The sequence below is a fragment of the Macaca mulatta genome, chromosome 15 (genome assembly GCF_049350105.2).
Source record: "Macaca mulatta isolate MMU2019108-1 chromosome 15, T2T-MMU8v2.0, whole genome shotgun sequence".
Taxonomy (NCBI): domain Eukaryota; kingdom Metazoa; phylum Chordata; class Mammalia; order Primates; family Cercopithecidae; genus Macaca; species Macaca mulatta.
In genome coordinates this window covers 121257983-121285181 of record NC_133420.1, presented here as the reverse complement: position 1 = coordinate 121285181, position 27199 = coordinate 121257983, and the positions used below count along the sequence as shown (strand labels likewise).

Sequence of the window (27199 nt, the reverse complement as noted above, 5' to 3'; positions counted from 1 at the left end):
TAGAAACTGTGAATCTTTTACCCCAGCATTGAAAGATATGTAAATACTAATTATCATCTTATCTTCCATTACCTTCTCTTAAGACTGGCAAAGATCAACACATGAGACTCCCTGTTCTGACTCTAGTCTCCCATGGCCTGGGCCTTCTCTGGTCAGGCTTATGAGGACACTTTTGCCCCTAGTGTTAAGGCTACATTCAAATCATGAACTGAATATCCCATGATGTAAGTATAACCCATGTTTTCCTCTAAACATGTGTTTTCTTGACCTCTTGGTGTAGTTGTTCAGAGTTCAGCTTTTGGTGTGGACCTTATATGAAGCATGTATAACATTTTTGATGTGTCAGAGAACATACACAGTTATCCATTATAAGCTGCCTAACATCATCGTTGCATTTTTAAAATGAATATTATATAAGTTTCAAAGTTGCTTGGCAATATTATAGGTTAGTCTGAAAGGCTTCCTTCTGTAGAATCCAGCGCTCCTCGTTCGGTTGTTACTAATTTGGATTAGTTTGAGTGCCTTCCCAGATTAGCTATGATTACTATGTCTAGGTGCACTAAAACGTTAGTGAAGATTCTGTCCCCAGATACCTGCATGGCGTGAAATGTTCGTCCATAGCTTCCTTGTTTCTAGACCATGTTTCTGGCCCTCTAGGCTCTTGTGATTGACTGCTCTTCTTCCATGTGTGTTTGGACTTACTTAAACTTGAGTTCAAATGTGGATTCTGTCACTAGCTGTGACTTTAACCATCCAGAGCCTCAGTTCTCTCATCTGTAAAATGGGACTACTAAGAGCTAAGTAAGTCAAAAGATGTTTTGAAGATGAAGCTTGCCTAGAACCTCTGGATTCTAGCTAGGTAATAAGGACTCAGGCTGTTTGGGTGGCTGCTATCTGATGAATATTTGAGTGGTTCCTCTTTCTCAGTGTCTCAGGTTTATTCCTCTCTTTTACAACTTGGCATGAAGCCCATTGTCTTAGAGTTTGTACTTTATTTCTGGATGGAATTCTGGCTTCAGCTTCAGCCCTTTCTCATTTACCAGAGCTCACACTCTCAAATGAATGTTAAAACGTTTGCTTTTTTCCTATGTATCTTTCTGTTTTCATTGGACCAACTGGGACTCTATTTTTCATCTGGTTAAATCCACTTTCCTCCTTTTGCCAACGTTCCTTTCCTCTGTTGACTGGACTCATCTCCCCATAGGAGTTCCTGACTCTAACTAAATTCGTATGGTTTTGAATATGAAAGAACATGCCTTGGTTGATATTCTTGTTTTTCTAGCCTTGAGCTGTTCATCTGTGTAAAGATCCTGGGCATCCTGGCCTTGACTGGAAGCCTGTCAAGGGCTCCTCAGGTATAGGGACTGTATGAGGTTATTGATCATTGGATTCTAGACACATTGGTAGCTATTCCCCCTTTTAGCAGTATCGCTAACCTGCCTGGTCACCGTGGAGCAGACACAAATAAATTTTCATTGATAATGGCTCCTAGATCCTTACTATATGCCCTTGCTCTCTTCTGACCTCCTGGAAATTGTTCTTCATTCACCAAAGGTGTTGGCTCCTCCTGGTCCATTGTCTTCCTCCTGACCTCATGTTCAGATATCATCCAAGGTCACTTCACTCTTTCTCCATCACTCTTCTTATGCTCCACAGGCACAGGAGGACCTTTTCAGGACTGGAAAATCTTGCATTTCTAGGGGACCAGAGGGAGCCTCCCCACTCTGACCATAGCACTTCCTTTTGACCCTCAGCAGGAACTTAAATTTAATCTTGCTGGTGAATTCAGCTATTACCTTCTCTTTAAAATGTATACATGTCTATATATCTGTACTTGAAAATTAATTTTTAAAAATGTAACAAATCAAAACTGTGTACCATGTAGCCAAACCAATTCACAGTCTTTCCTCTGATTCACAACCAAAGTCTCAGCAAGTGTTTCTGAGCTGCTTATCTCAATTTCTACATTTTATGTTCACTTCTCAATCCACTGCAATCTTATTCTACCCTGCGGTGCCATTGAAGCGCCTCTTGCTGGGTTCACCAGTGACTTGCATTGCTTTGCACCCAGTGGGTGACTGGAGGGTTAATGTTGCTACTGACTGAGACAAAGAAAACGATAAGGGAGCAGTTTTGGGGTGTTACAGGGTGTTTAGACTTGTACATGTTCTTTCTGGGGTGTGTGCATGGCACCCAGGTGGAGATGTTGAGGCAGGAGAGCGGTATATGAGCCAGCAGTTTTAGGGAGAGGTCCTGGCAGTGGGTGTGCAGTTGGGGGTGCTGGTATACGAATGGTATGCATATCAGATGCCCCCGCTGACTGAATGAGTAGAGTAGCGGCAAAGGAAGAGTGGCAAAGATAGGGTGTGGGCTGTCTCACGGGCGAGCTAGTTGCAGTGATGGTGCTGCCTACCTCTCCTGCTGCCTCTACCCTGGTACAAGCCACCGTCGGCGTGTATCGGGATTGTTGCTGGAGACTTCTGACTGGAATCCTGCCTCCACTCCCGACCCTTGGCCCGCAGGCCCTCAAAGGGGTACTTTTACAATGGAGGTCCCACCCTATCACTTCTCTGCTCAAAACCCTCCAGCTGTCTCCTGTTTGTCTTAGAATAAAAGCTGACCTTTTCCCTGTGCTTACAAATCTCTACATGACCTGCCTGTCCTGGCCTCTTTACTTTGCTGACCTCATGTGCTTTTCTCTCTCCGTTCAAGAATTTATCCACATGTCTTGAGCACGTTGGACAAACATCTGTGTTTGCACCTACTGTTCTCTCTGCCAGAAGAAACCCTCCACCCACACACAGGTTTCTACAGAGTTCATGCCGTTACCTCTCTCCAACTTTTGCTAACATATCAACTTTTTAGGGAACCCTTCCCTGGTCTCTCATCATCTTTGATTCTCACTACATATTTTTTATATCTAATAAAAATATTTTGTATTCATGTATTTTTGTCAAATGGTTCCACACTCAAGGAAATCCTGCATTTGGACAACCTTTAAAATTAATTTTTAAATTTGATTTTCAGGTTCTTAATTGTGCCGATTGGAGAGTTAATTTTAAGGACACATTTACATTGCTTTGAGCAATATCATGTAAGGGTGGAATCATTTTTATATGTCTCTTTTCAAAATGCTGTCTCTATAGGATGATTAGGTTTCCAAAGCAGGTACTGTGTCTCTCACCTTTAAATTACAGGGATGAAGAAAGTATGCATATTTTTGGAAAATACCTGCTCTATGGCTTGCTACTGAAGACCTATCAAGTAGAAAACATCAATAAATTTAGAACAGTGCTTTTTGTATAAAAGAAAAATACACACCTTGATATTAGTTCTGCAACTCATTATTATTATTATTATTAGCTACAGAGTAACTAGCAAGCCATTGTGTGATAGAAAATATTTTCATGGTTGCTGCACATCTCCATGTAAAGCATTAGAAAGATTCTATTGTATTTTAAAAGTCTGATTTTTATAAATGAAAAATAACATATCCAAGTGCTTGCTATCTAGTAGCTCCCACCTACTTTTGGCTTCAAGATCTTTTCTGCAATAGTGTAGTGATGAATGATGTGGTAAACTCACCTCTCATTCTGTTTCTATCATGTTATCACATATCTTTGTGTAAGTTTTTATTTCAATTGGCATTGCCAACCTTTGAGTGGTTTTAAGTAGAGATTTTCAAAAAACTTTATTTACTTTTTTATAGTTCAATTCTCTTCGCTGCTACAGCTTTCCTTTGTTGGACCACACACACACACACAAAATGTATTTCCACAGCAAATAATCAATATGTACTGAGTGTTTCTGATGTACCTGACATTGGGCTAGAAGCATGGATGTGCTGGAGAATGAACCAAAAGTCCCTGCCTTCCTGTTGCTATTGACTGAGACAAAGATATTGATATTCAAGTAGGGAGTAGGAGAGAGAGAGAAAAAAAGAACAGAAATAAATGCATAAATAAACACTGAAAGAAGAATATATGTGCCAAAGTATCTTATTGTTGAAAGAGAATCATTCTAGCAAATAATAAATGAGCTGAGGTGTATTGAGAACATTTGTACTTTTACCCAACTGTTTTGCAAAGCTCTCTCTCTCTGTACCTTCTAATAGGGTGGCGCCCCTCTGTATCTGTGGCATCCACATCTGCAGGTTCAACCAACTGAAAAAAAAAATTGGGAAAAAGATGGTTGTGCCCGTACTGAACATGTAGACTTTCTTTCTCATTATTTCCTAAATGATGCAGCATAACAGCTATCTATATAGCATTTAAGTTGTATTAGATATGATAAGTAACCTAGAAATGATTTAAAGTATCCAAGAGGGTGTACGTATATAGGCAAGTACTACTCCATTATGCATACGAGACTTGAGTGTCACAAAGTTTGGTATTCACAGGTGTCCTGGAAACTATCCCCCTCAGATACAAAGGAACAACTGCATTGGTTTTTCACACCGTCAGCAGTTTTTTTTTTTCTATATGTCTTCCCATAGGATTTTGAGAAAGAAGTGAATTTTAGTTTGTGCCATACGTTCTGGTGGATTATTGTGTGTATTTTGCCACAGCGGGAAAATAAATGTTTTTCCAGTGGCTCGTGGATTTTTGCCTTTCACTATTAATAGAAAACATCAAAAGAGGATTCTAAGCATTTTTTAAAAATCAAGCTTATTTAAATTTTGTAACATGTTGGATTAAGTATTGTGTGTTATTAAACTGTGTATAGAGATTTGTTTTTATGTTCTCCAGCAGTGCAGACGGTGTGAACCACATATGATTTTGTATTTGTAGTAACCACATTTTAAAAAGTAAAAAGATGAAAGTAATTTGAAGTAATAGATTTTTAGGCTGGGCAAGGTGGCTCACACTTGTAATCCCACCACTTTGGGAGGCCGAGGGAAGTGGATCGCTTGAGCCCAGGAGTTCGAGACCAGCCTGGGCAACATGATGAAACTCTGTCTCTACCAAAAATACAAAAAATTAGCCAGGTGTGGTGGCCTGAGCCTGTAGTCGCAGCTACTGGGGATGCTAAGGTGGGAGGATCACCTGAGCCCGGGAGATTGAGGCTATAGTGAGCCATGATTGAGACACTGCACTCCAGCCTAGGCAACAGAGTGAGACCTTGTCTCAAAAAAATATACATATGTGTGTGTGTATGTGTGTGTGTGTGTGTGTGTGTGTGTGTGTGTATATTTTTTTTAATTTTGTTTTATTTTGCATTTCATATATTATCCAGTTTTACATTCTCACAGGATCAGCAATGACAATGGCCACCTAGTCTTTCCAATCTGAAATGGCAAGACGGTCACAGCTGTGGCTGACAGTAAAGTACGATATACTCACAAATCTATGAAAGACGATCATTTCAACTTGTAATCAATATCAGAATTTATGAATGAAGTTAAAAAATTTTTTTTATTCTAAGTTTTCAAAATCCAGGGCAGCACATTTCAGTTCAGCCAGCTGCATTTCAAGGGGCCAGTGGCATTGTGTGGGCAGCACAGGTCTAGGGGCTGAGTGTTAGATGCCATGGCTAATAGTGATGGCTTCACACAGTCAGTGATACAGTAGGGACTTAAGGCCAGCATGAAGATGTGCATTTTAATTGGTCTTCTCAATATATTAGTTTTGTTTTGTTCATCTTGTCAGATTAGATGAGATGGTTGCTGTTTTTTTTTTTCTTTTCTTTTTTATGCAGAACATGCAAGTTTGTTACATAGGTATACACGTGCCATGGTGGTTTGCTGCACCTATCAACCTGCCATCTAGGTGTAAAGCCTGGCATGCATTAGGTATTTGTCCTAATGCTCTCGTTCCCCTTGTCCCACAACCCCTGACTCTTGCTGTTTTCACTATAGGGTGGATGAATAAGGAGGAGCTGTCTGCCTAGCTAATGCTGCCAATTATGTTCGTTACAGACATTATCTTTAATTCATGGTTCAGTTATTGCTAAAAATGTTTATATATACAGTCATATCTATTTTTATGGTAAAATATATATATAACGTACAATTTTCCATTTAAATCATTTTCAAGCATGTAATTAATTCAGTGACAGTAAGTAAACTCACATTGTCATGCAATCATCACCACCATCCAACTCTAAGAATCTTTTCATCTCACAAAATCCAAACGCCATACTCATAAAACAACAACTCTCCTTCTTCCATTCCCTTAGCCCCTGGCAACTCCCATTCTTATTTCTGTCTGTGAATTTGACTACTATATGTACCCGCTATAAGTGGAGTCGTACAGTATTTGTCTTTTTTGACTGGCTTATTTCATTTAGCATAATGTCCTCAAGGTTCATCTATGTTGTAGCATGTGTTAGAGTTTCCTTCCCATTTAAGGCTGAATAATATTTCTGTTGTCCTAGTCCAGTTTTGCATTGCTGTAAAGAATTGCCTGAGACTTCATAATTTATAAGAAAAGAGGCTTAATTGGCTCATGGTTCTGCAGGCTGTACAGAAACCATAGCAGTGTCTGCTTCTGGGGAGGCCTCAGGAGGCGTACAATCATGGCAGAAGACAAAACGGGAGCAGGCACTTCACATGGCAAAAGCAAAAGGAATAGAGAGTTGCAAGTTGGGGGTGTGGGGAAGAGGAATGCCACATACTTTTAAAGGACCAGATCTTGCAAGAACTTACTCACTTTTGCAGACAGCACCAAGCCATAAGGAATCTGCGCCCATGATCCAGACACCTCCCACGAGGCCCCACCTCCAGCATTGGGGATTACAATTCAACACAAAATGTGGGCAGGGACAAATATCCAAACTATATCACCTGTCTGTGTACACTGCATTTTGTTTATTCATTCATCTTTTCTGTGGACATTTTGATTGCTTCCACCTTCGGGCTATTGTGAGTAATACCACTGTGTGAACACGGGCACGCAAAGATCTATTAGAGTCCCCGCTTTCGTTTCTTTTCCACCAAAAGTGGAATTGCTGGATCATACAGTAATTCTATCTTTGATATCTTCCACAGATTTTGGACCATTTTAGATTACCATCAGCAATGCACAAGGGTTTTGGTTTCTCTCCATCTTTGCTAACATTTTTTATTTTCTGTTTTTTAAAAATAGCCATTCTAGTGGGTGTGAGTGGTACTTCATTGTGATACTTCATTAATTTACATCTCCCTAATGACTAATGATGTTGATATCTTTTTATGTGCTTGTTGGCCATTTGTATGTATTCTGTAGAGAAATATCTATTCAAGTTCCTTGTCCTTTTTTTTTTTTTTTTTTTTTTTTTAAAGAAACAGGGTCTTGCTATGGTGCCCAGGCTGGACACGAACTCCTGGGCCAAACCATCTTCCTGCCTCAGCCTCTCTGGTAGTTTGGACTATAGGCATGTGCTGCTGCACCCAGCTTCTTTGTTCATTTTTTAGTTGACTTGTTTGTGTTTTTGTGGTTCAATTGTAAGAGTTTCTTTATATATTCTGTATACTATATTGTTTTCAGATATGTTTTCTCCAATTTCGTAGGATCTCTTTTTCTTTTTTCTTTTTTTTTTTTTTGAGACAGTCTCAAGCTGTCGTCCAGGCTGGAGTGCAGTGGCACAATCTCAGCTCACTGCGATCTCTGCCTCCCAAGTTTAAGCAATTCTCCTGCCTCAGCCTCCTGAGTAGCTGGGATTACAGGCGCGTGCCACCACGCCTGGCTAATTTCTTGTAGTTTTAGTGAGACGGGGTTTCACTGTGTTAGTAGCCAGGATGGTCTTGATCTCCTGACCTTGTCATCCGCCCGCCTTGGCCTCCCAAAGTGCTGGGATTACAGGCGTGAGCCACCACACCCGACCAAGAAGGATCTCTTTTAATTTTCTTGGTAATGACCTTAGTTGTACGAATTTTTAAAACTTAGATGAAGCCTAATTTACCTATTTATATGAGTTACAAGGGGCCTTACATAGATAAAAATTTCTTAAAAAAGAAGTACAAAGTTGAAGACTCATACTTCCCAATTTCAAAATCTATTACAAAGTTACAGTAAACAAAATTGGGTGGTGCTGGCATATGCACAGACATATAGAGCAATGGGATGGAATTGAGAGTCCAGAAATAAAGTCACTTTTATAGTTGATTGATTTTTGACAAGGGGGCTGAGACCATTCAGTGGAGGATGAATTATCTCTTCAACAAATGGTAGTGGGATAAGTGGATATCTACATGTAAAATAATGAAGCTGGACACCTACCTCACACCATATATAAGAATTAACTCAAATAGATCAGTGACCTAAATATAAGAACTAAAACCATAAAACTGTTAGGAGAGACATAGGAGTAAATCTTCATGACCTTGGATTCGGTAATGGATTCTCAAATGACACCAAAAGCATGAGCAACAAAATAATTCATTATTGTTTGAAAGAATCATTTTTTTGTACCTTGCCAAGTTTGTAAATGTTTACGTGGCTAACACTAGAAATTCATGTAACCAAGAATACACGGGTAGCCCACGGGCTGACAGTAAATTAAATAATCTGAGCTGCACACGGTAGTGCATCAAGCCCTCGTAACTGGCATCAAATACTTCATTTTCCATTCATGCAGATTCGTGTGCTCCAGTTGACTTTATCTTTGGGTAACTGTTTCCCTGCAGAGGTTAGCTTGCTGCATTGGTCATTGGTCATCAGTCCTCTGACCAAGACAACAATCTTGTTTGTTATTCACATGATTTTCCTTTTTGTTTTCCTTGCTCACATAGAAAATGAACAAATCAGAAGATGCCCAAAATGTAGTTAGGCTTTGGGCAGTCTTAAAAGTGTCATTAAGCGGCTGGGTGTGGTGGCTCATGCCTATAATCCCAACACTTTGGGAGGCCGAGGCAGGTGGTGGTGCGTGCCTATAGTCCCAGCTACTTGGGAGACTGAGGCAGGAGATTCGCTTGAACCTGGGAGGCGGAGGAGGTTGCAGAGAGCCTAGATTGTGCCATTGCACTCCAGCCTGGCAACAGAGTGAGACTCCATTTCCAAAAAAAAAAAAAAAAAAAGGTGCCATTAAGTATGTTTTATTTGGCTCTTTGGAATTTTTTGCCATCATATATTCCCCAAATGAAATTGTTCTAGACAAATATAAGTGAATCTTATTTGTATACTTAAGCTGTGGGCTTATTGGCCTCTTGGATATGAAACCTTAAAAATAATTTTTGCTATCCCCACTGTTCCAAGAAGTGTCCCATTTATATCCACTGACTTCATTCTTGCAGATAGTATGCATCTTCAAATGAGCAGCTGAGACCCTCCGGATGTGTCTCTTGCTTCCATATCTGCCCCACTGCCAGGGACGATGTCTTTATAACACTACAACACAAGATTCCTGGAAAAGCATTCTGCTTTTTTGGATAAAGTCGAGCCATGGGTGTTTAAGTCTCTTTTATGATCCAACATTTCCCACTAACAAATCTATCATTTTTTAGATTCAGCTAAGAAGGGATATAAACATTTATTTAAATCAAGATTCTAAAAATATATGAAAGTACACTTTTCTACTTAAAGAATTTACATTTTGTTGATTTTTGTTTCTTAATGACCATTATTCACGCTGTATTATTAAGAGTTTTAAGGGGCTCTTGTACAAATGTCAAATATAGGGTTTGTTTAAAGCTAATAACATTTTGTGGAAACCAAGTCAGTAACGGAGCAGAGACAATCTGTATAAACCTTTTAGCTTCATAAACCTTTTAGCTTAGGCTGTAGATAGAACATTTAGGGCAGAATAGTACACTAAATTATCAACCTTTTTCAAACATTTACTCTCAAAGATCTGAATTCTTCCAATCTATGATTTTCCCTCTAGTTTTGGCTGTTTGTTTAGACAGGGTCTCATTGCATCACCCAAGTTGGTCTTGAACACCTGGGTTCAAGCGATCCTCCTGTTCCTCCTGCCTCAGCCTCCCAAGTAGCTGGAGTTACAGGTGTGTTTCAACATGCCCAGCTCCATGACTGTTTTGAAGCAGAATTAATTTAGAGTAAAATACAGATAAAGGCTGTGGGTTTCTTTTGCCTGAGATCATGCTTCTATCTCATTTACATGTATTCAAGTTTCTTCTAAAATATTCTTGAATGGGAAACTTGTGTCACTCAGTAAATCAAAATGCATTTTCCCTCAATCTAGGCCCTATAGGCCTAATAATGATTTTCACTGCCTAGGAGGTCTCATTTTGAATTCTTGACATATATTTTTATATTTTATGCACTTTGGGATGGATTTTTTTTTCTTTTCTTAATCCTTTCCTTCCTCTATCTGTCTATGTATAAGCTTTTTCAGAGTATAAGGGAGTGTTGAGGCAGTTTAGTTCAACCAAGTTCAAGAAAAGGAAAATAACAGGGGTGTGTATCAAGTCATCCCAGCCTTCCCATTCAGGGGATGGGCTGTGGATAAACAGAATTGCACATCTTCAAGAGTACGCACACTCCAGCTACCTCTCCCAGCCGATGTGATGATTCTTTCATAAATCAAATGGAAAACCAGAGACCAGCAGACATGTGGGGAAACGAGCAGATGAAAAAGAAGGATTAACATGAACAGACAGACAGAGATAGCTCAGATAAGCGAGGAGAACAGCCACAACCAATGACAATGGGCATTCTCATTGAAATTCTGCATGGTAGCATATTTCCCAAGATAAGAAACTACTTCTGTGAAAAAGGGAAAATCAGAGTACAAGAAAGGTTATTAAAAATAGAAGATGCTGGAGAAATCGAGAATAGGTACAATCAATCCCTCATCTAATAGAAGCTTCAGAAAGAGAAAAGATATAGGGATTGGAATGTTGTAATTTTTAAAAATAGAAGAAAATGTCCCCAGGCTGTGGGAAAAATTGGGTTTTTATCCCTTCTATCCCCCTCCAGCCCTCAAAAAGCAATTCTGAATGGATCCTTGTGAATCTTCAGAACTCCAAGGTTAAAGAGAAAACTCTAACTCTTCCAAAAAGTAGGGAAAAAACACAAATTTCTTACAAAGGAAAGATAATCATACTGGCTTTGGATTTTACATTAACAAGCCTGGATGCTAAACTTAAAAATGCAATAACGTCTGAAGAAGGAAGAATTTGAACTTGGACTGCATTCAGGACTCTGTCAATCAAGTGAGAGACCATGAATTCAGAAATTTTAATGTCATCTAAAATAATTTATTAGTCTTGTTTGTACCAGCACATGAAATGGTTGAAAGGAGACAAATTGAAATACCAAAATTGGCAACTAAGAATTAGAGGAAAAAAAAAACTCCAGAAAAAAAAAGTAAGATCCAAATGTTACTGGCAGAAAATGATTCTTCAATTAGCAAAGTTTGATGAAAGAAGATTATCCTTCTCTCTTAGTGGGTCCAGTCCTATTACTTACTCCTGCAGTGAAAAATAGTTACAGAATCCTATTAATGTTCTTTATTGATAGGGTATATATGCGTTTATTTATTTGAGACACCGTCTTGCTCTGCTGCCCAGGCTGGAGTGTAGTGGTGTGATCACAGCTCACTGCAACCTCACACTCCTAGGCTGAAGAGATCCTCCTGCCTCAGCCTCCTGAGTAGCAACTATCACAGGTGTGTGCTATCACGCCTAGCTTATTTTTGTATTTTTTGTACATACGGTGTCTTGCTATGTTTCCCAGGCTGATCTCGAACTCCTGACCTCAAGCAATCCTCCTGTCTCAGCCTCCTAAATGCTGAAATTGTAGGCATGAGCCACTGCACCCGGCTTTTTGGTAGGATTTAGAAACAGGCTGTGGACAAGGCACAGAACACTTATATATTTTAGAACAAACTATAAATAACATAGCTGGAAATCTTAAATACTGATGTCTACTTTATTTTTCTTATAACAAAAATCAGGGTAGTGGAGGAAGGAATGTCATTGTGTTAATTTTGTAGATAGATATGGTCCAAGGTCAGTAAGTCAAGACACAAAGATCTGTTATTCAAACAATAAGTGCCTGATTTAAAATTATAATCGTGGACATCGGAAGATGATGACTAAGTTCTCATTCTTTTAAATAGCTGTTATTTCTGAAAAGGGAAACTGGGTGGGGTGGGGGTCGCTCCTGAATGAAGGGGACTGGCTATGCATAAAAGAACATTTTATAATCACCTTATTTTTTTAACCACACATGCATTGTGCCCATTTTTTTGTTTTAAAGTGTACTTTTATAAAAAATTATTAAAATGCAACCAGGCTTTCTCCTGCTCTCTTTGTGAGCTGAGTGATTTGACTTGGTCTGGGCGGCTTTAATTTGAGCTTCTGAACTAACACCTGCCCTCTCTTCTCTCTTTCCTCCCCTCCTTGAAGACGGACCTGCCGTGTGCATCCTAGACCCCAGTGACTCCTACTTCCTTGAAGATTTGCTCCATCAGTTATCCATCACCAGATCTATACAGAATCTTTCCTACCGCTCTAACCCTGCATTACCTTATACTAGTCATTCTTTCTCCTTTCCTTCATCTCCACATTTATTTCAAGAGAAATCTACATTTCTTGTCTTTCTAGCCATCTCTTCCATTTCCATCATTCCCAGGCCTATTGCAACATAACTTCTATTCCCTTCACACCTCCCAACGTCACTTAACTAAAATTTTCTCAGTCAGCATCTTCTGATGTCCACGATTATAATTTTAAATCAGGCACTTATTGTTTGAATAACAGATCTTCACGTCTTGACTTACTGACTTTGGACCATATATATCTACAAAATTAATACAATGGCATTCCTTCCTCCACTATCCTGATTTTTGTTATAAGAAAAATAAAGTATGCATCAGTATTTAAGATTTCCAGCTATGTTCTCAATTAAAATTATTTAACCCCTGCTTTGTGAAATCAAAGATTTACTTTCTATTTCTATCGTACTTGATATCTCAACACTCCTATTCCTCTAACTGGGATCTGAAAATGTATCCTATTAGATTTTTGAGTTTTCAGATTTTTTAAATTTGAAATTTTATTTTCACGATAATTTTAAATGAATAAGATAGGATAATCTAGATATTGGCCATATAACAACAGTGTTAACATCTGTGTAACCACCACCTACATTAAGATATGTAACATTTCCAACACCCAGCAGGCCACCGTCAGGTTCAAAGAGGTTGTTGCATGTATCATTTTTTGTAGTGTTTTCTCTTATTTTTCCTTCTTTTCTTTTTCTTTTTCTTTTTTTTTTTTTTTTTTTTTTTTTTTGAGACGGTGGAGTCTCACTCTGTCGCGGAGGCTGGAGTGCAGTGGCGTGATCTCTGCTCCTGGGTTCAAGCAATTCTTGTGCCTCAGTCACCCGAATAACTGGGATTACAGGCACACACCACCAGGCCTGGGTAATTTTTTGTATTTTTACTAGAGACGGGTTTCACCATGTTGAGAAGGCTGGTCTTGAACTCCTGGTCTCAAGTGATCCACCTGCCTCAGCCTCCCAAAGTGTTGGGATTACAGGCATGAGCCACCGTGCCCAGCCTGTACTGCTTTTTCTTAAGGTATTAATATGTTCATTTAGGGTACTGTTTTTCATGGTATGAATATTTCAGGGTTTGTTCATCTTCCGTGAATATTTGGGATATTTCGATTATTTGCCTAGTAGGAATAAAGCTGAGGTCTGTTACCTTTAACAGGTTATTTATCATACCGGAGTCTGTGACCTGATGTTCTTTATGTGTGAATCATTTTCAGTAGATAATGGATTATATACAGTGGATTACTGGCCCTCCTGATGTCTGTGTTTAAGTAAAAGCTTTATTGAGATATAGTTCCCCCTATTAAAGTATACATTTCAGCAGTTTCTAGTACATTCACAGGGTTTTACAGCACAGCCATTACCACTGTTCTAGGATACTTCACTGCCCCTCAAGAAACCTTGTACCTATTATCAGTTATTTCTTGCTTCCCCGCAGTGCCTATCCCACCCCATCCCTAGGCAACCACAAATACCCTTTCTGTATATTTGCAATTCTGAATGTTTAATGTAATGGAACCATACATTATGTGTGGTCTTTTATTACTGGCTTCTTTTACTTACCATAATATTTTCAGGATTCATCCATGTTGTAGTGTGTACCAGTTCCTTTTTCTTGATGAATAATATTTCATTGAATGGATAGATCACATTTTACTTATCCGTTCATTAGTTGCAAACGTTTGTGCTATATCCACTTTTTTGCTATTATGCTTAATATTGCTATGAGTATCTTTGTATAAATTTTTGTGTGGCTATGTGTTTTTATTTATCATGGGTATATACAAAGGAGGGGAATTGCTGGGTCATATTATAATTCTGTTTAACCTTTTGAGGAACTGCTAGAATTTTTTCCAAAACAGCAGTATAATTTTACATTTTGGCCAGCAATGCACAATGCACAAGGGTTCAAATGTTCTTACATCCTTGCCTACATTTATTTGTTATTTTTTGGGTTTGTTTTTTTTTTGTTGTTGTTGATTGTAACCATCCAAGTGGATATGAAGTAGTACTTTATAGTTTTTTGTTTTGTTTGTTTTTGAGACGGAATTTCACTCTTGTCGCCCAGGCTAGAGTGCAATGGCGTGATATTGGCTCACTGCAACCTCCGACTCCCGGGTTCAAGCAATTCTCCTGCCTCAGTCTCCCTAGTAGCTGGGATTACAGGCACCCACCGCCACACCTGGATAATTTTTTTTTTTTTTGGTATTTTCAGTAGAGAGAGGGTTTCACCATGTTGGCTAGGCTGGTCTTGAACTCCTGATATTAAGTGATCCACCCGCCTTGACCTCCGAACGTGCTGGGATTACAGGCATGGGCCACTGCCCCCAGCCTTTGTTTTGTTTTTTGAGACGGAGTCGGCGTCTCACTCTGTCACTAGGCTGGAGTGCAGTGGCACGATCTTGGCTCACTGTAACCTCTCCCTCCCATGTTCAAGTGATTCTCTTGCCTCAGCCTCCCAAGTAGCTGGGACTACAAGCATGCGCCACCATGCCCAGCTAATTTTTGTATTTTTAGAGACGAGGTTTCACCATGTTGGCCAGGATGGTCTTGATCTCTTGACCTTGTGATCCACCTGCCTCAGCCTCCCAAGTGCTGGGATTACAGGCTTGTTACAGTTTTGATTTACATTTTCCTGGTGACTATTATGTTGAGTATCTTTTCATGTTATTGACTTATTATTGACTATTTGTATATCTTCTTATTGACTACTAAATATAGTCAATATATTCATATATCTTCTTTCAAGAAATGTCCTTGTAAGTCTTTTGCCCATTTCTAATTGAGTTGTTTTGTTGTTGTTGAATTGTAGAAGTTCTTTATATATACTGAAACTAGTCCCTTATCAGATATATGATTTATAACAATACTCACTTATTCTGTGGGTTACTTCTTTCTTGACTATGTCCTTCAGTTTTGATGAAATCAGATTTACTTAGTTTTAATCTTGTTTCTTATACTTTTGGTATCACATCTAAGAAAACACTGTTTACTCCAAGTTCATCAAAGTTTATAACTATGTTTTCTTCTAAGAGTTTTATAGTTTTAGCTCTTATATTTAGGTATTTGATCTATTTTGAGTCAATTTTGTGTATGGTGTGAGGGACAGGTGCTCCCTTTATTCTTTTACCTGTTTCAGCATCATTTGTTGAAAAACTATTTCTTCTCCCTTTTGAATTGAATTTTCTTGGCACACTTGTCCAAAAACAATTGACTGTAAATATGAGGGTTTTTTTCTGGACTCTGAATTCTATTCTGTTCATCTATCTGTGTATCCTGTGTCTGTACCACAATTTCTTGATGTATTATATCCTTGACATGAGTTTGAAATCAGCAAGTATGGGTCTGCCGGGTTTTTCATTTTTATTTTTTCAACATTGTTTTGACTATTCTGGGTCTCTTGAATTTTTATATAAATTTTGGGATCAGTTTGTCAGTTTCTGCAGAGTAGTTAGTGGGATGCTTTTAAGAATTGCATTGAATCTGTAGGTGATTCCTGGAAATATTGCTATCTTAGCAGTATAAGTCCCCTGATACATGACATGGGGTGTTTTTCCATTTATTTGTGTCTTCAATTTCTTTCAACCATGTTTGTAATTTCCAGATATGTTTTGCATCTTTTGTTAAATTTATTCCTAAGTATCTTACTCTTTTTGATGTTATTGTAAATTGAGTTATTTTCTTAAATTTCATTTTCAGATTGTTCATTGCAAGTGTATAGAAATACAGTTGGTTCTTTATATGAATGTTGTATTCTGAAATCTTGTTGAATGAGTTTAATAGCTAGTTGCCCTCTTGCGAGTTTTTCTCCCTGTCCATCATACTGCTCCTTTATGAACCCCTTATCTGCATAGTCCTTCTTGAATGTAACCAAAAACCCATGTGCTGAGAGCTGTTCAAGTGCTTGACTGCATTGTGTTACTCACTCCCCACATTAGTCTCATAAACAATGTGGCATTATTATATCCATTTCCTGGCTGAGAAAACTCAAACGCAGAAAGTTTAAGTAACTTGCCAAGTTCTCCCAATAGCATATAACAGATTGGGCGTGTGGTATTCTCCTTTCATTCTACATGCTCTCTCCCTGGAGAATTTTTCTTTATTATACTGCTGTTTGTATATGAATGGTATCCAGATATTTATCAGTAGATGAAACCTCTCTGCTGAGCTTTCACACTAAACCCCAATCACCTACCAAGTATCTCCCCCTATTTGTCCCATAAACCTGACCCAGTCACAGCTCCTTTCTCCTTGTTGTTTACTGCCATTTCTCTAAAGCTGCTTCTCTCTTCCGCCTTTTATCTTGATTGACGGTGAGTGCCACCACTCCCTCCCCCAGATTCACTCCTGGATGCCAGTTTACACAAGCTGTTCTACCATGGCACAAGCACTAGCTCTATTTCCTTCATTTATTCCTTCTTATGAGGTTCTTTCTTCTGACTAACATGCCTTTCATCACTTTGCCATCTGGCAAGTTCCAGCCCTCTATGAAATGTTTCCTGAGGGCCCCAGGCAGAGCTGGATTCCCCACTAGGTTCTTCTCCTGCCTTTGTTGATAACTAGATCACAGGATCGCCAAGTGCGGTATAATGTATATTTTCCTATGCTTGTCCCTGCCCCCAATGCTATGAGTGCTATTGGGTAAGCATTGAGTTTGCACAGTATCTAGAAGACATTTTATAAATGCTTATGAAATAAATGAATGGTTCTGACATGGAAGAAAATAGTTTACAAGTTTTTTTGTTTTTTTTTTTTTTTGAGGTGGAGTCTTGCTCTGTCACCCAGGCTGGAGTGCAGTGGTACGATCTCAGTTCACTGCCACCTCCACCTCCTAGGTCCAAGTGATTCTCTACAGTTTGGGTTTTTTTTTTTTTTTTTTTTTTTTTTTTTTGAGACGGAGTCTTGCTCTGTCACCCAGGCTGGAGTGCAGTGGCCGGATCTCAGCTCACTGCAAGCTCCGCCTCCCGGGTTTACGCCATTCTCCTGCCTCAGCCTCCCGAGTAGCTGGGACTACAGGCGCCCGCCACCTCGCCCGGCTATTTTTTTGTATTTTTTTAGTAGAGACGGGGTTTCACCGTGTTAGCCGGGATCGTCTCTCGATCTCCTGACCTCGTGATCCGCCCGTCTCGGCCTCCCAAAGTGCTGGGATTACAGGCTTGAGCCACCGCGCCCGGCAGTTTGGGTTTTTGTTAGTGAGTTGATCACTATGGAGTTATTGCCCCAGGCCTATCTCATAAATGCACATTGAACTTCATAGCCCTTCAACTTTCTGACTCCTGTTCAACTTTCAGATTCATGCTTCCATGCCACCTCCTAAATTCTTCCTGATATCTCAAATTTCATGAAGTTCCTTCAGACCTCTCTTTTGCAGCACTTGCTATGATATAATTTATCACACATTTGTGAAGTTATCTTTTGGATTGATGTCTGCTTTACTTGGTTCTGAGTTCCATGAGAATAGAGATCCTTCCTTAAGTCCGTCCTTCTCCTTAGTTGTTTCCTGGCCCTTTGTCTACAGCCTAGTTTAGTGGAAGCTCGATGGATATTTCTCTGGGCAATTGAATAATTGTAGCCATGAATATTTTATTTTATGTTTAGCATTTACTTCCTGTGTGTTGGTTGCCAGTTTAATAATGGAGACACCTTAACATAGCTGACCACATATTCAGCAAACTCATAAAGAATGTGTGTGTGCTGTGAACCAAGAGATCGTTGAGATATTTTGGGATGCAGAACTTGTTAAGACATGTTCTCTTCCAGCTAGATGCTTATGCTCTAGTCTGGAGCTAAATAACCATAATACAAGGCAAAGCAGAGTGAGGAAACTCCCTTCTAAGCAAAAAAAAAAGAGCTTCATTCTGAGGATGTAGAAAGAAGCTTAAGATTAGATTCCTTTGGCCATTTTCTATGGTTTAAATGTGTCCCCCAAAAGTGCATGTGTTGGCCAGGCACATTGGCTCATGCCTATAATCCCAGCACTTTGGGAGGTTGAGGTGGGCGGATCACGAGGTCAGGAGATCGAGACTATCCTGGCTAACATGGTGAAACCCCGTCTCTACTAAAAACACAAAAAAATTAGCTGGGCATGGTGGCAGACGCCTGTAGTCCCAGCTACTCGGGAAGCTGAGGCAGAAGAATGGTGTGAACCCAGGAGGCGGAGCTTGCAGTGAGCTAAGATCACGCCACTGTGCTCCAGCCTTGGCGACAGAGCGAGACTCTGTCTCAAAAAACCAAAAAAAAGTGCGTGTGTTAGAAATGTAATCCTCTAATGTGTATGTTCATGGTATTTGGAAGCGGGGCCTTTGGGGAGGTAATTAGGAATAGATGAGGTCATGAGGAGGCTGGGCAATGCCTGTCATGGCATCAGTGGCTTTCTAAGACGACGAGAGAGACCCTAGCTGACATGCTTGCTCTCTCTCATCATGCCATGCTCTCCACTATGTTATGCCACAGCAGAAGGCTCTCACCAGATCCAGCTTCTTCATATTGGACTTACCATCCTCCAGAACTGTAAGAAATAGATTGCTTTTAAAATTATTTTGTCTGTGGTATTCTGTTATAGTGACAGAAAACCAACTAAGACACCATTGAGGTTTTTTTTTTAAAATTGTAGAACAATTTATCACAATGCTCCACCCTTGAATTAATCATAATGATCTTATAAGCATTTATTAAACTTCATCAAACTCCTAAGCAGACTCTTCTGCCGTCTTTTGGTGTTAATGAGCTTCCTAACAGTCTTTTATATTCTCTGTTAGCACTGATGTTTCCTTAGTTTCTTGGAGGGTTTGGGATTCCAAAGTGCATGCAAGAGCAGCAGAGTATTGAACTGAGCAGATCTGTAGGCAGACGCACAAGGCAAATTGAGAAGGTGCGATGCCTCAGTCCGAGACTTTGACCTGATGTTCTGTCTGTCACGAGAACATATTCACTGCACAAATGCATTTCCTTCCATTGTTAGTTCTGTTTAATACTTTTACTGGACTCTAAAATGGATTTTCTTCCGTAAAGCTTTTTATTGTTTTTCCACAGTTGCCCTAAAACTAGAAAAGCAAAAAGTCAGCACAATGCCTGCTTGCAGAAAAGAATGAATTCCACGCTTCACATTAACATGTTAGTTTTAAAAATTTATCCAAATTTGTGTAATTCTCTATTTTATTTGGTGTTATATGCCCTTCCTTACCAAAGAAGATACAGAATGAAAAAAATATGATAGGGTGTAAATTAAGAGGGCACATCTACACGTCCCTGAATAAAAATAACTATTAGAGTAGGGGTGAAGTTTATGATGGAGAGTTGCTGCATTCTCTTCATTTTTAATGACCCTTAATAAGTAGTTTATGCTACTATCCTGGTAATACCCAATTGCTATGTTTCTTAAAAATAAAGCTTATATAATCATCTTAATTTTGATGAATGAAATGACTATTCACGCTTATTAGTTAGCTCTTCATGCTTAATGGAGACAATCTATACTCTGGCCCAAGTAATGCCTAAGTCACTGTGACCAGCTCTGTCTACAGACAGCCTATGGGATGGGCATTGACATCCACAATGCTTTGGTTGTATCCTAGCCTTCCCTCTTACTGGCTGTGTAACATCAGAGACATTCCATTCCCCATCTCTTCCTCGTTTCCAGTTTCATCATTGTACAACAGAGCTAATGGCACCAACTTCTGCAGAGTGGTAAGGATTTCATGAGTTAATATAAACACTGAATTAATATTAAGAACATCCTTTTCCCTCACTCATCTCCCTCTCCCATTGTTTGTTAAAACACACACACACACACACACACACACACACAGACACACACACACAATGATGACCAGTATATTGGGTACTCAGTACTTCAGGTAAAACAGCAAAGATATGCTGCTGATGATGATGGTGATGTGTGTGTGCATATGTGTGTCTGTGTTTTTTGGGGGGTGGTTAATTTCTCTTCTCATTGCCCTTCCTTGGTGCTGCCTCTCGGGCTCACTTTGCATGTTTTCCCTGGGCTTAGGGCCTATGTGGGAGCAAAGATGCTCATTGTCATGGTCCAATAAAGAGGAATAGATGGGCTTCAGCGAGCCCGAGTAGATTGTCTGTTCTTTTGAAAACGGCAGATTGACCAAATTTATTGGATTTAGAATTGTAGCTATTATAAATGTCATGACCTCCCATTTTTAAGCTATCAAAAGAGGGTAGAGCCATCCTTATTAACGTTTTTATATTTTAATTATTAATTCTCTTAAACATCTGGTTCCTTTGCTAGGTGTGTCCTGGCTGATAGTTGGAGCCCTCCAGCAACATGCCTGAGCAGAGCAACGATTACCGGGTGGCCGTGTTTGGGGCTGGCGGTGTTGGCAAGAGCTCCCTGGTGTTGAGGTTTGTGAAAGGCACATTCCGGGAGAGCTACATCCCGACGGTGGAAGACACCTACCGGCAAGTGATCAGCTGCGACAAGAGCATATGCACGTTGCAGATCACCGACACGACGGGGAGCCACCAGTTCCCGGCCATGCAGCGGCTGTCCATCTCCAAGGGGCACGCCTTCATCCTGGTGTACTCCATCACCAGCCGGCAGTCCTTGGAGGAGCTCAAGCCCATCTACGAACAAATCTGCGAGATCAAAGGGGACGTGGAGAGCATCCCCATCATGCTGGTGGGGAACAAGTGTGACGAGAGCCCCAGCCGCGAGGTGCAGAGCAGCGAGGCGGAGGCCTTGGCCCGCACATGGAAGTGCGCCTTCATGGAGACCTCAGCCAAGCTCAACCATAACGTGAAGGAGCTTTTCCAGGAGCTGCTCAACCTGGAGAAGCGCAGGACCGTGAGTCTCCAGATCGACGGGAAAAAGAGCAAGCAGCAGAAGAGGAAAGAGAAGCTCAAAGGCAAGTGCGTGATCATGTGAAGGCCCTTCCTGCGGGAGGAGCAGCTGTGTGTCCCCGGCACCTCACTCCCCCCAAGTGACACCCACCGTCGTCAGGGTAGCATGTACAATGCCCACGTGTTAAACATTGCATTTAATCGAGATGCGCCCTATAGTCCTTAAGAGGGCGTTCCACACCACCAACAGTAAGCCACCCCCTCTGGAGTCACACAATCTGCCAGGCGGTTCAAGTGAAAACCAAAACGCTCAGCATCCCCGGGAACTGAGAGCTGCCAGCAATTTCTGAAGATGGCGATGAACACCCGAAGGTGGGAGGGAGGACTGGTACCCACAAAGCAACATGTACCGAGAGGACTAAATGTCATCTACGTGCATGTGAGAGCCTGTTAACCCAGAGCTACCCGCACCAACCCCAGACAGAAGCCAATCACATCTTTGGGGGAGGGGAGGGGCAGGAAGAGGTGAGAAGATCAGATGGTCCAAAGTGGACCACAGTTGGTCCATTTTACACATTTTTAAAGGGGATTAAAAACCACAGCCTCTCCCCCAAAGGGTGTTCATTCTTAATTCCCACCTGGCCTGTTAGGAGCCTTGCTACCCTGAGGGCATGTGTTCACCTCACGTAGACCTAGTTAGGAAGTATCATTTTAACCTATTAGAGTATTTATCTTCATGTGCAGGGATAAGTGCACTAATAGTGTGCTGCTCTGTCAGAAGTTCTTCAGTTTTTAAGTGAGGATATCGTGACAGTATTAAAACATCGCAATAATGTTCCTGTGTGTTATACATCGAGGGTTTTAGAAATGTGATTTTCTTCTTTTGATCTGTGAGGAGTATAACTTCTTTCAGCCCTCAGATTTTAAATATAAGCAAATAGACTCGGTATTTTTAGACGTTTTTTTCCTCCAAGGTGGTTTTCTTCTCTTAAATAACTCAATCGGTACCCAGCTGGGTAGCAGCCAGCAAAGGCCATCAGACAACCTGAAGCACATCCATTTTTGTAGTGTCACAAACATGTATATGCCACACTTTGCACCTTAATGAAATACTTTGAAACAGAAGTTATTCACTGTGTTTTTGATGATCTATCTATATTGGAAATATATTCCTGGAAAATGCATTTAAGTAATAGTAAATTCTCCTGCATGTTCCATTATACATGTCTTCTAAGAGCGGTTCGATACAGTATTCACTCTAGAAACAATTATCTTTTTCTCCTAATGATTTTGTGTGCATCTTTAATCTTTCAAGCCAAATTACAGCCATTTCAGGTTTCCTGTGTTACCTTGGGGATAGGATGGTAGCTGGAAACAGGCAGGCTGCTCTGCCCTGGGAAGAGCCCACTCAGCTTAATTGCTCTGCCATCGTAGAGCCTGGTTGGACTTGGCTTCCTGAAAACTCCCACTGATAGTGCCTGTTAGATCTCCTGTTTGTTTCAGTTGGCAGAACATTTACTGGCCCCAACTGTGGCATCATCCTCTCAGCAATCTTCTTGTCATCCGCCTGGCAGGCAGAAGAAGCTGCAGTCCCACGTGGGCCTGCCTGGGGGGTGGGGGCTGCCTGGCTGTTGGGTGGCAGTGCCAGCACAGGCAGGGCTTAAGTTGGGGATGTTTGACTGTGCCACCTCCTGCAACTGCTGTTTCTCCTGTCCCTCCTGTGCAGGGTTAGCAGCAGCAGCAATGTGGCCATCTCCATCCCCCAAAGCGCACTTGCTCTCTCAATATGTCCTAGTTTTCTTTAGCCTTTTCTGGTTCAGTTCCCTTGTCCTGATCTCATCCTCTCTGGTCTCCCAATAACTCACCCTTGGGATGTGTTTAGTACGTGGGAGGTGCCTTTGAGAACTGCTTGACTCCATGGTCTCCTAGAACAAAACCGCCCTGACTTTGCAGGGGGAGCACTTATGCTGAGCTGAGAAAGCAGAGAAGTGGCCTGGGAGCCAGCTGGGGGTGCAGAGCATTTGGGCCAGTCCTGTGCCCCGCTTCAAATTCCTCAAGCAGGATTGTTCTGTTCTAGAAAGCTGTTGCACAGCATTCGCAATGAGATCTTTAGTTGGCGGATTTTCTGGAACATTTGTTTTTCAACTTGTCCCGACATTTTTTTCTGTTTCTATTCTGAGAGAGAGATGATCAAGTTTTAATTTGGGTATAGGTTAAATGGAAGAAGAAACAGAACTTCATGGCCAAAATGGGGTGTATAGATTTTGAGTGGGTTCTTTGCTAACGGTAGAATGTGATATTTACCACCGACTATAGTGTTAATAAAACTTTTAATGTGAGACATTCCTACAAACCATCCCATTTCTACTGATTGTAAGTCAGAATTTCTTTTATCCCTTTCAAATCGGTTTCTACATAAGTGTTTAGGGCTTCATCAGCATGAGAAGTTTATAATTACTGAAAATCTGATTTCATTCAGGACACGTTTTTTCCTTCATATTTTGCCTGTGAATTTATAGGCTAGGAAGGCTATTGAAGCTTCAATTATAGGTCTTCATTTTGAGATCATTTTCTATGAGCCGAACTGAGGATATCGATGATTATCGCAAAATCATCTTTTAGGAGCTCCCCAATTGACTCAGGGTTTGAGGAGTTAGTATCACAGAATCAAATTTTTTTAAAGCATTTGTATGTTTCCATTCCCAAATATGTAGCTGTGGTTCTTGAAAACACATCCTACATTGCATATGGGCACAGCAGTTTTTGACCCAGCCAGAATCAGTTAATATTTAATTAAATATTGCTTTGAGGATGGCGCTCTGGGCATGAGCATGGGGCTCCATGACTTCCCTTCTGTCCCCACGAGCCCCTCCTCCATCCAGCGACAAGCCATGGGCATGCACACAATGCAGCAAGACCAACACAAGAGCAATATTGAATTGTTCATTCTATCTAAAATTACATGTATATAAAACATATAATTTATCTTCCTGCATTTTTGAAGTATAAAGTCATAAATTGTACATATCTGTAAGCTAGTATACTTGTTTCACTGTTTGTAATATTTAAGAAATGCTCATTCTTTGTAGAACAAAAATGTATTAAATATTTTAAAAATTGCTCTGTGATACTTAATTTTTTTCCCCTAAATTTGTAATGTGTTGCTTCTACATAAGTTCTCTGGAAATATCTACAACTAATAGGACACATGTAAATCCTTGAAGACACATCCTGGAATTCAGTACCCCACAAGGACAGTGTGTATACAAAGTATTTGCAGAGCATGACTTTTATATGTGTGGGATATCGATGTGTATATTTATATTTAAAGTGTATTTATTGTTACAAGTCTATTCTCTATTATATTTTATTTACTCTGCGGTTATAAAAATCACCCTTGCATACAAGTTTCTAGTTGCCAGTGATGTTCTGGAAATAATGGGACATATTACAATAAAGTTACAGTTATGACACCCTGGCTGGAAAGTGGTGCTGTGTCTTATGGGGTTAGCTGGTCTAGGATGACCTTGACTTGGTGACCCCTCAGCAGTTGTTATGTGCTTACGACCACAATAGAAGGATATCAGGCTCTGCACAGAACTAGTATAGGCAATAGTAGCTCACCCTGGGGTGTCCTGTGAACCTTTCCCATGCTCCCTGTCATTGGGTGGAAATGAAGCAGAAGCTCCAGACAGGTTAAGGTGAGAGGGAAGGAGTAGGGCAGGGCCCTACTTGTGTCAAAATAGAAGTGAAGACAAACTCCCTTCTCTTTTTTTTAATCCTGCCTTCCTCCACAACCCCAGGCTATTAAACTGTAAACCAAAAATAAAATTCTAAGCCCCCCAACTGATTGATGGATGCTCCCCTTGGCCAAGGGCATTCCAAAGTTAACTCAAAAACTAATTCAGGCCATTATGGGAAGTAGGGATCAGACATGCCTCATTATATCCTCCTCCTCTTGAAATTCAGGCACAACTGACCAGCATTAACATTAAAACATCTGAAGAATGATAGACTGTTCGGGTCTGGTAAGAGGCATTTCCTTCTATTGATTGTTTCTGCATAATAGAAACCTTGGTTTCCATAAGCCCTATCTTAATCCAGACATTCCCTTCTATTGATTCCAGTCTTTAGATAATAATCTAACTCTTTCAACCAATTGCCAATTAGAAAATTCTGGAATCTACCTATGACCTGGAAGCCCCCATTTTGAGTTATCCCACCTTTCTGGACCAAACCAATGTACATCTTACACGTAGGGATTGATGTCTTACATCTTGCTAAAATGTATAAAACGAAGCTGTAGCCAGATCACCTTGGGTACATGTTCTCAGGATCTCCTGGGGTTGTCTCTAGGGTCATTAGCCACTCCTCTTAGGCTCAGAATAAATGTCTTTGGAAATTTTATATAGAGTGTTCTTTTCATTGACAAAATGATGGCGTTAAGCCTGGGACAAGTCAATGCCTGAGACATGGGGTTGCAGTAGAGCAAGAGGTTTAATTGTAGGGTCCCTCTATGAGGAGACAGGAGGAAACCTCAAATCCATCTCCCAGAGGACTGTGGGGCTAGTGATTTTAAGGGTTTTGGAGTGGGCCACAACATGAAGTGTGGAAATCATTGATTGGTCAAAGAGTGAGGGGTGAAGTTGTGGGATGAGGATGAAGAAACTGCAGTCTCATGCTGATCCCATCCTTCTGTGGGGTCTTCAAATTGGGTGCTGGAATTTGGGGCCTGAAAAAAATCTTAACCGATCCTTAAACAAAAGCCTTATGATTCTAATGTCAGAGGGCCTGTCTATGGGAACAACAGGGATGCAAATCAACTCTTAAACCATCTTATAACCTTAATGCCAGACATCTTATCTACAGGAACAAAGAGATACAAATGGTCAGGATCTAGTGCTATGTGACTTTTAGCAACAAGGAAGTGGGCCAAAGTGCAGCCTGATTAATGCTTAATTATAACTATATTTCTGTACAGAACTTGGCATACTGTTCTTGTCAACCCTGTGGGGACAGTTTCTGCCCTAGCATTGTTGCTGAGTACTGCTTCAGTTTTGTCTTTATTTGTCTTTTTCCACACTGGTTGTAAAATGAAGCTTAATTTTGATGATGCAGGAAAAATCCATCAAACACTAAAAGTAAAGTCGTCACTCTGCGACGGAATGGCTGAGTGACACTGGGTAGGTTCTTGCCCTCTTAGTGCTTCTGCAAAATGGGAATGATTGACGTCTGCAGGGTGGAGGCCTTGAGGATTAATTTCTTGATAAGCACAAAGCACAGAGCTGGCTGGTCATGTATTGAGCTTTCAGTGGAAACATATAAAAATCTGCTGACTGTGTAGCATTCTATCAGGAAGGTTGGCGGCAATGTGAAAATCAAACTATCCAAGTATAAAAACCACCAGAAACTTCCGCTTCTTCCAGCCTCTTTATCAACAGCTTTCCTGGTCTTGCTGTCTGCATGCCCCTCCCAACTCCAACCCTCCGCCCAGCTTCAGGTCATTATTGCAACATTAGTCAGGGCTCCCATTTATGGAGATAATGACAATCAGCAGACCCCATTAGGCACCATTAAAGCGTATTCTGGTGCTTATCAAACTTTAATGTGCAAATGAAGCACTTCAAGGTCTTGTGATTCTGTAGCCTCTGAGGCAGCAGGGCTGAGTGGGGCCTGGGACTCTGCATTTCTATCAACTACTAGGTGATGTCCTTGCTTCTGGTCCGAGACCACACTTTGACATGCAAGGCTATAATCTATTTGCTCTTTAGTTTTGTTGCACATAAGAATCACTTGGTAAAAGAGTTTTGCAAACTATTGATACCCAGACCGCCTACCCCTCGCAGAAACTGTGTATTATTAGTAGGTAATTTTGATATGGAATCGAATATAAGAATCACTGCTGTTAGCCTGCCAGGGAATGGGAATGCCTGCCAGCTCCCTAAGTC

The 27199-nt window shown here is 40.5% G+C and overlaps 1 protein-coding gene across 3 annotated transcripts in view; it reads left to right on the top strand.

The window, feature by feature from the left end:
- Positions 1 to 24729, top strand: part of DIRAS2 (DIRAS family GTPase 2) — a 78431-nt gene extending 53702 nt beyond the window's left edge. For 2 of the 3 annotated variants that reach the window (XM_077965154.1, XM_015118068.3), the window contains exon 2: positions 20701 to 24724. In XM_077965154.1, coding sequence (XP_077821280.1) covers positions 20737 to 21336 — 600 coding nt within the window. In that variant the 5' untranslated portion in view covers positions 20701 to 20736 and the 3' untranslated portion in view covers positions 21337 to 24724. 3 annotated transcript variants of the gene reach the window in all.
- The last annotated feature ends 2470 nt before the right edge of the window (positions 24730 to 27199 follow it).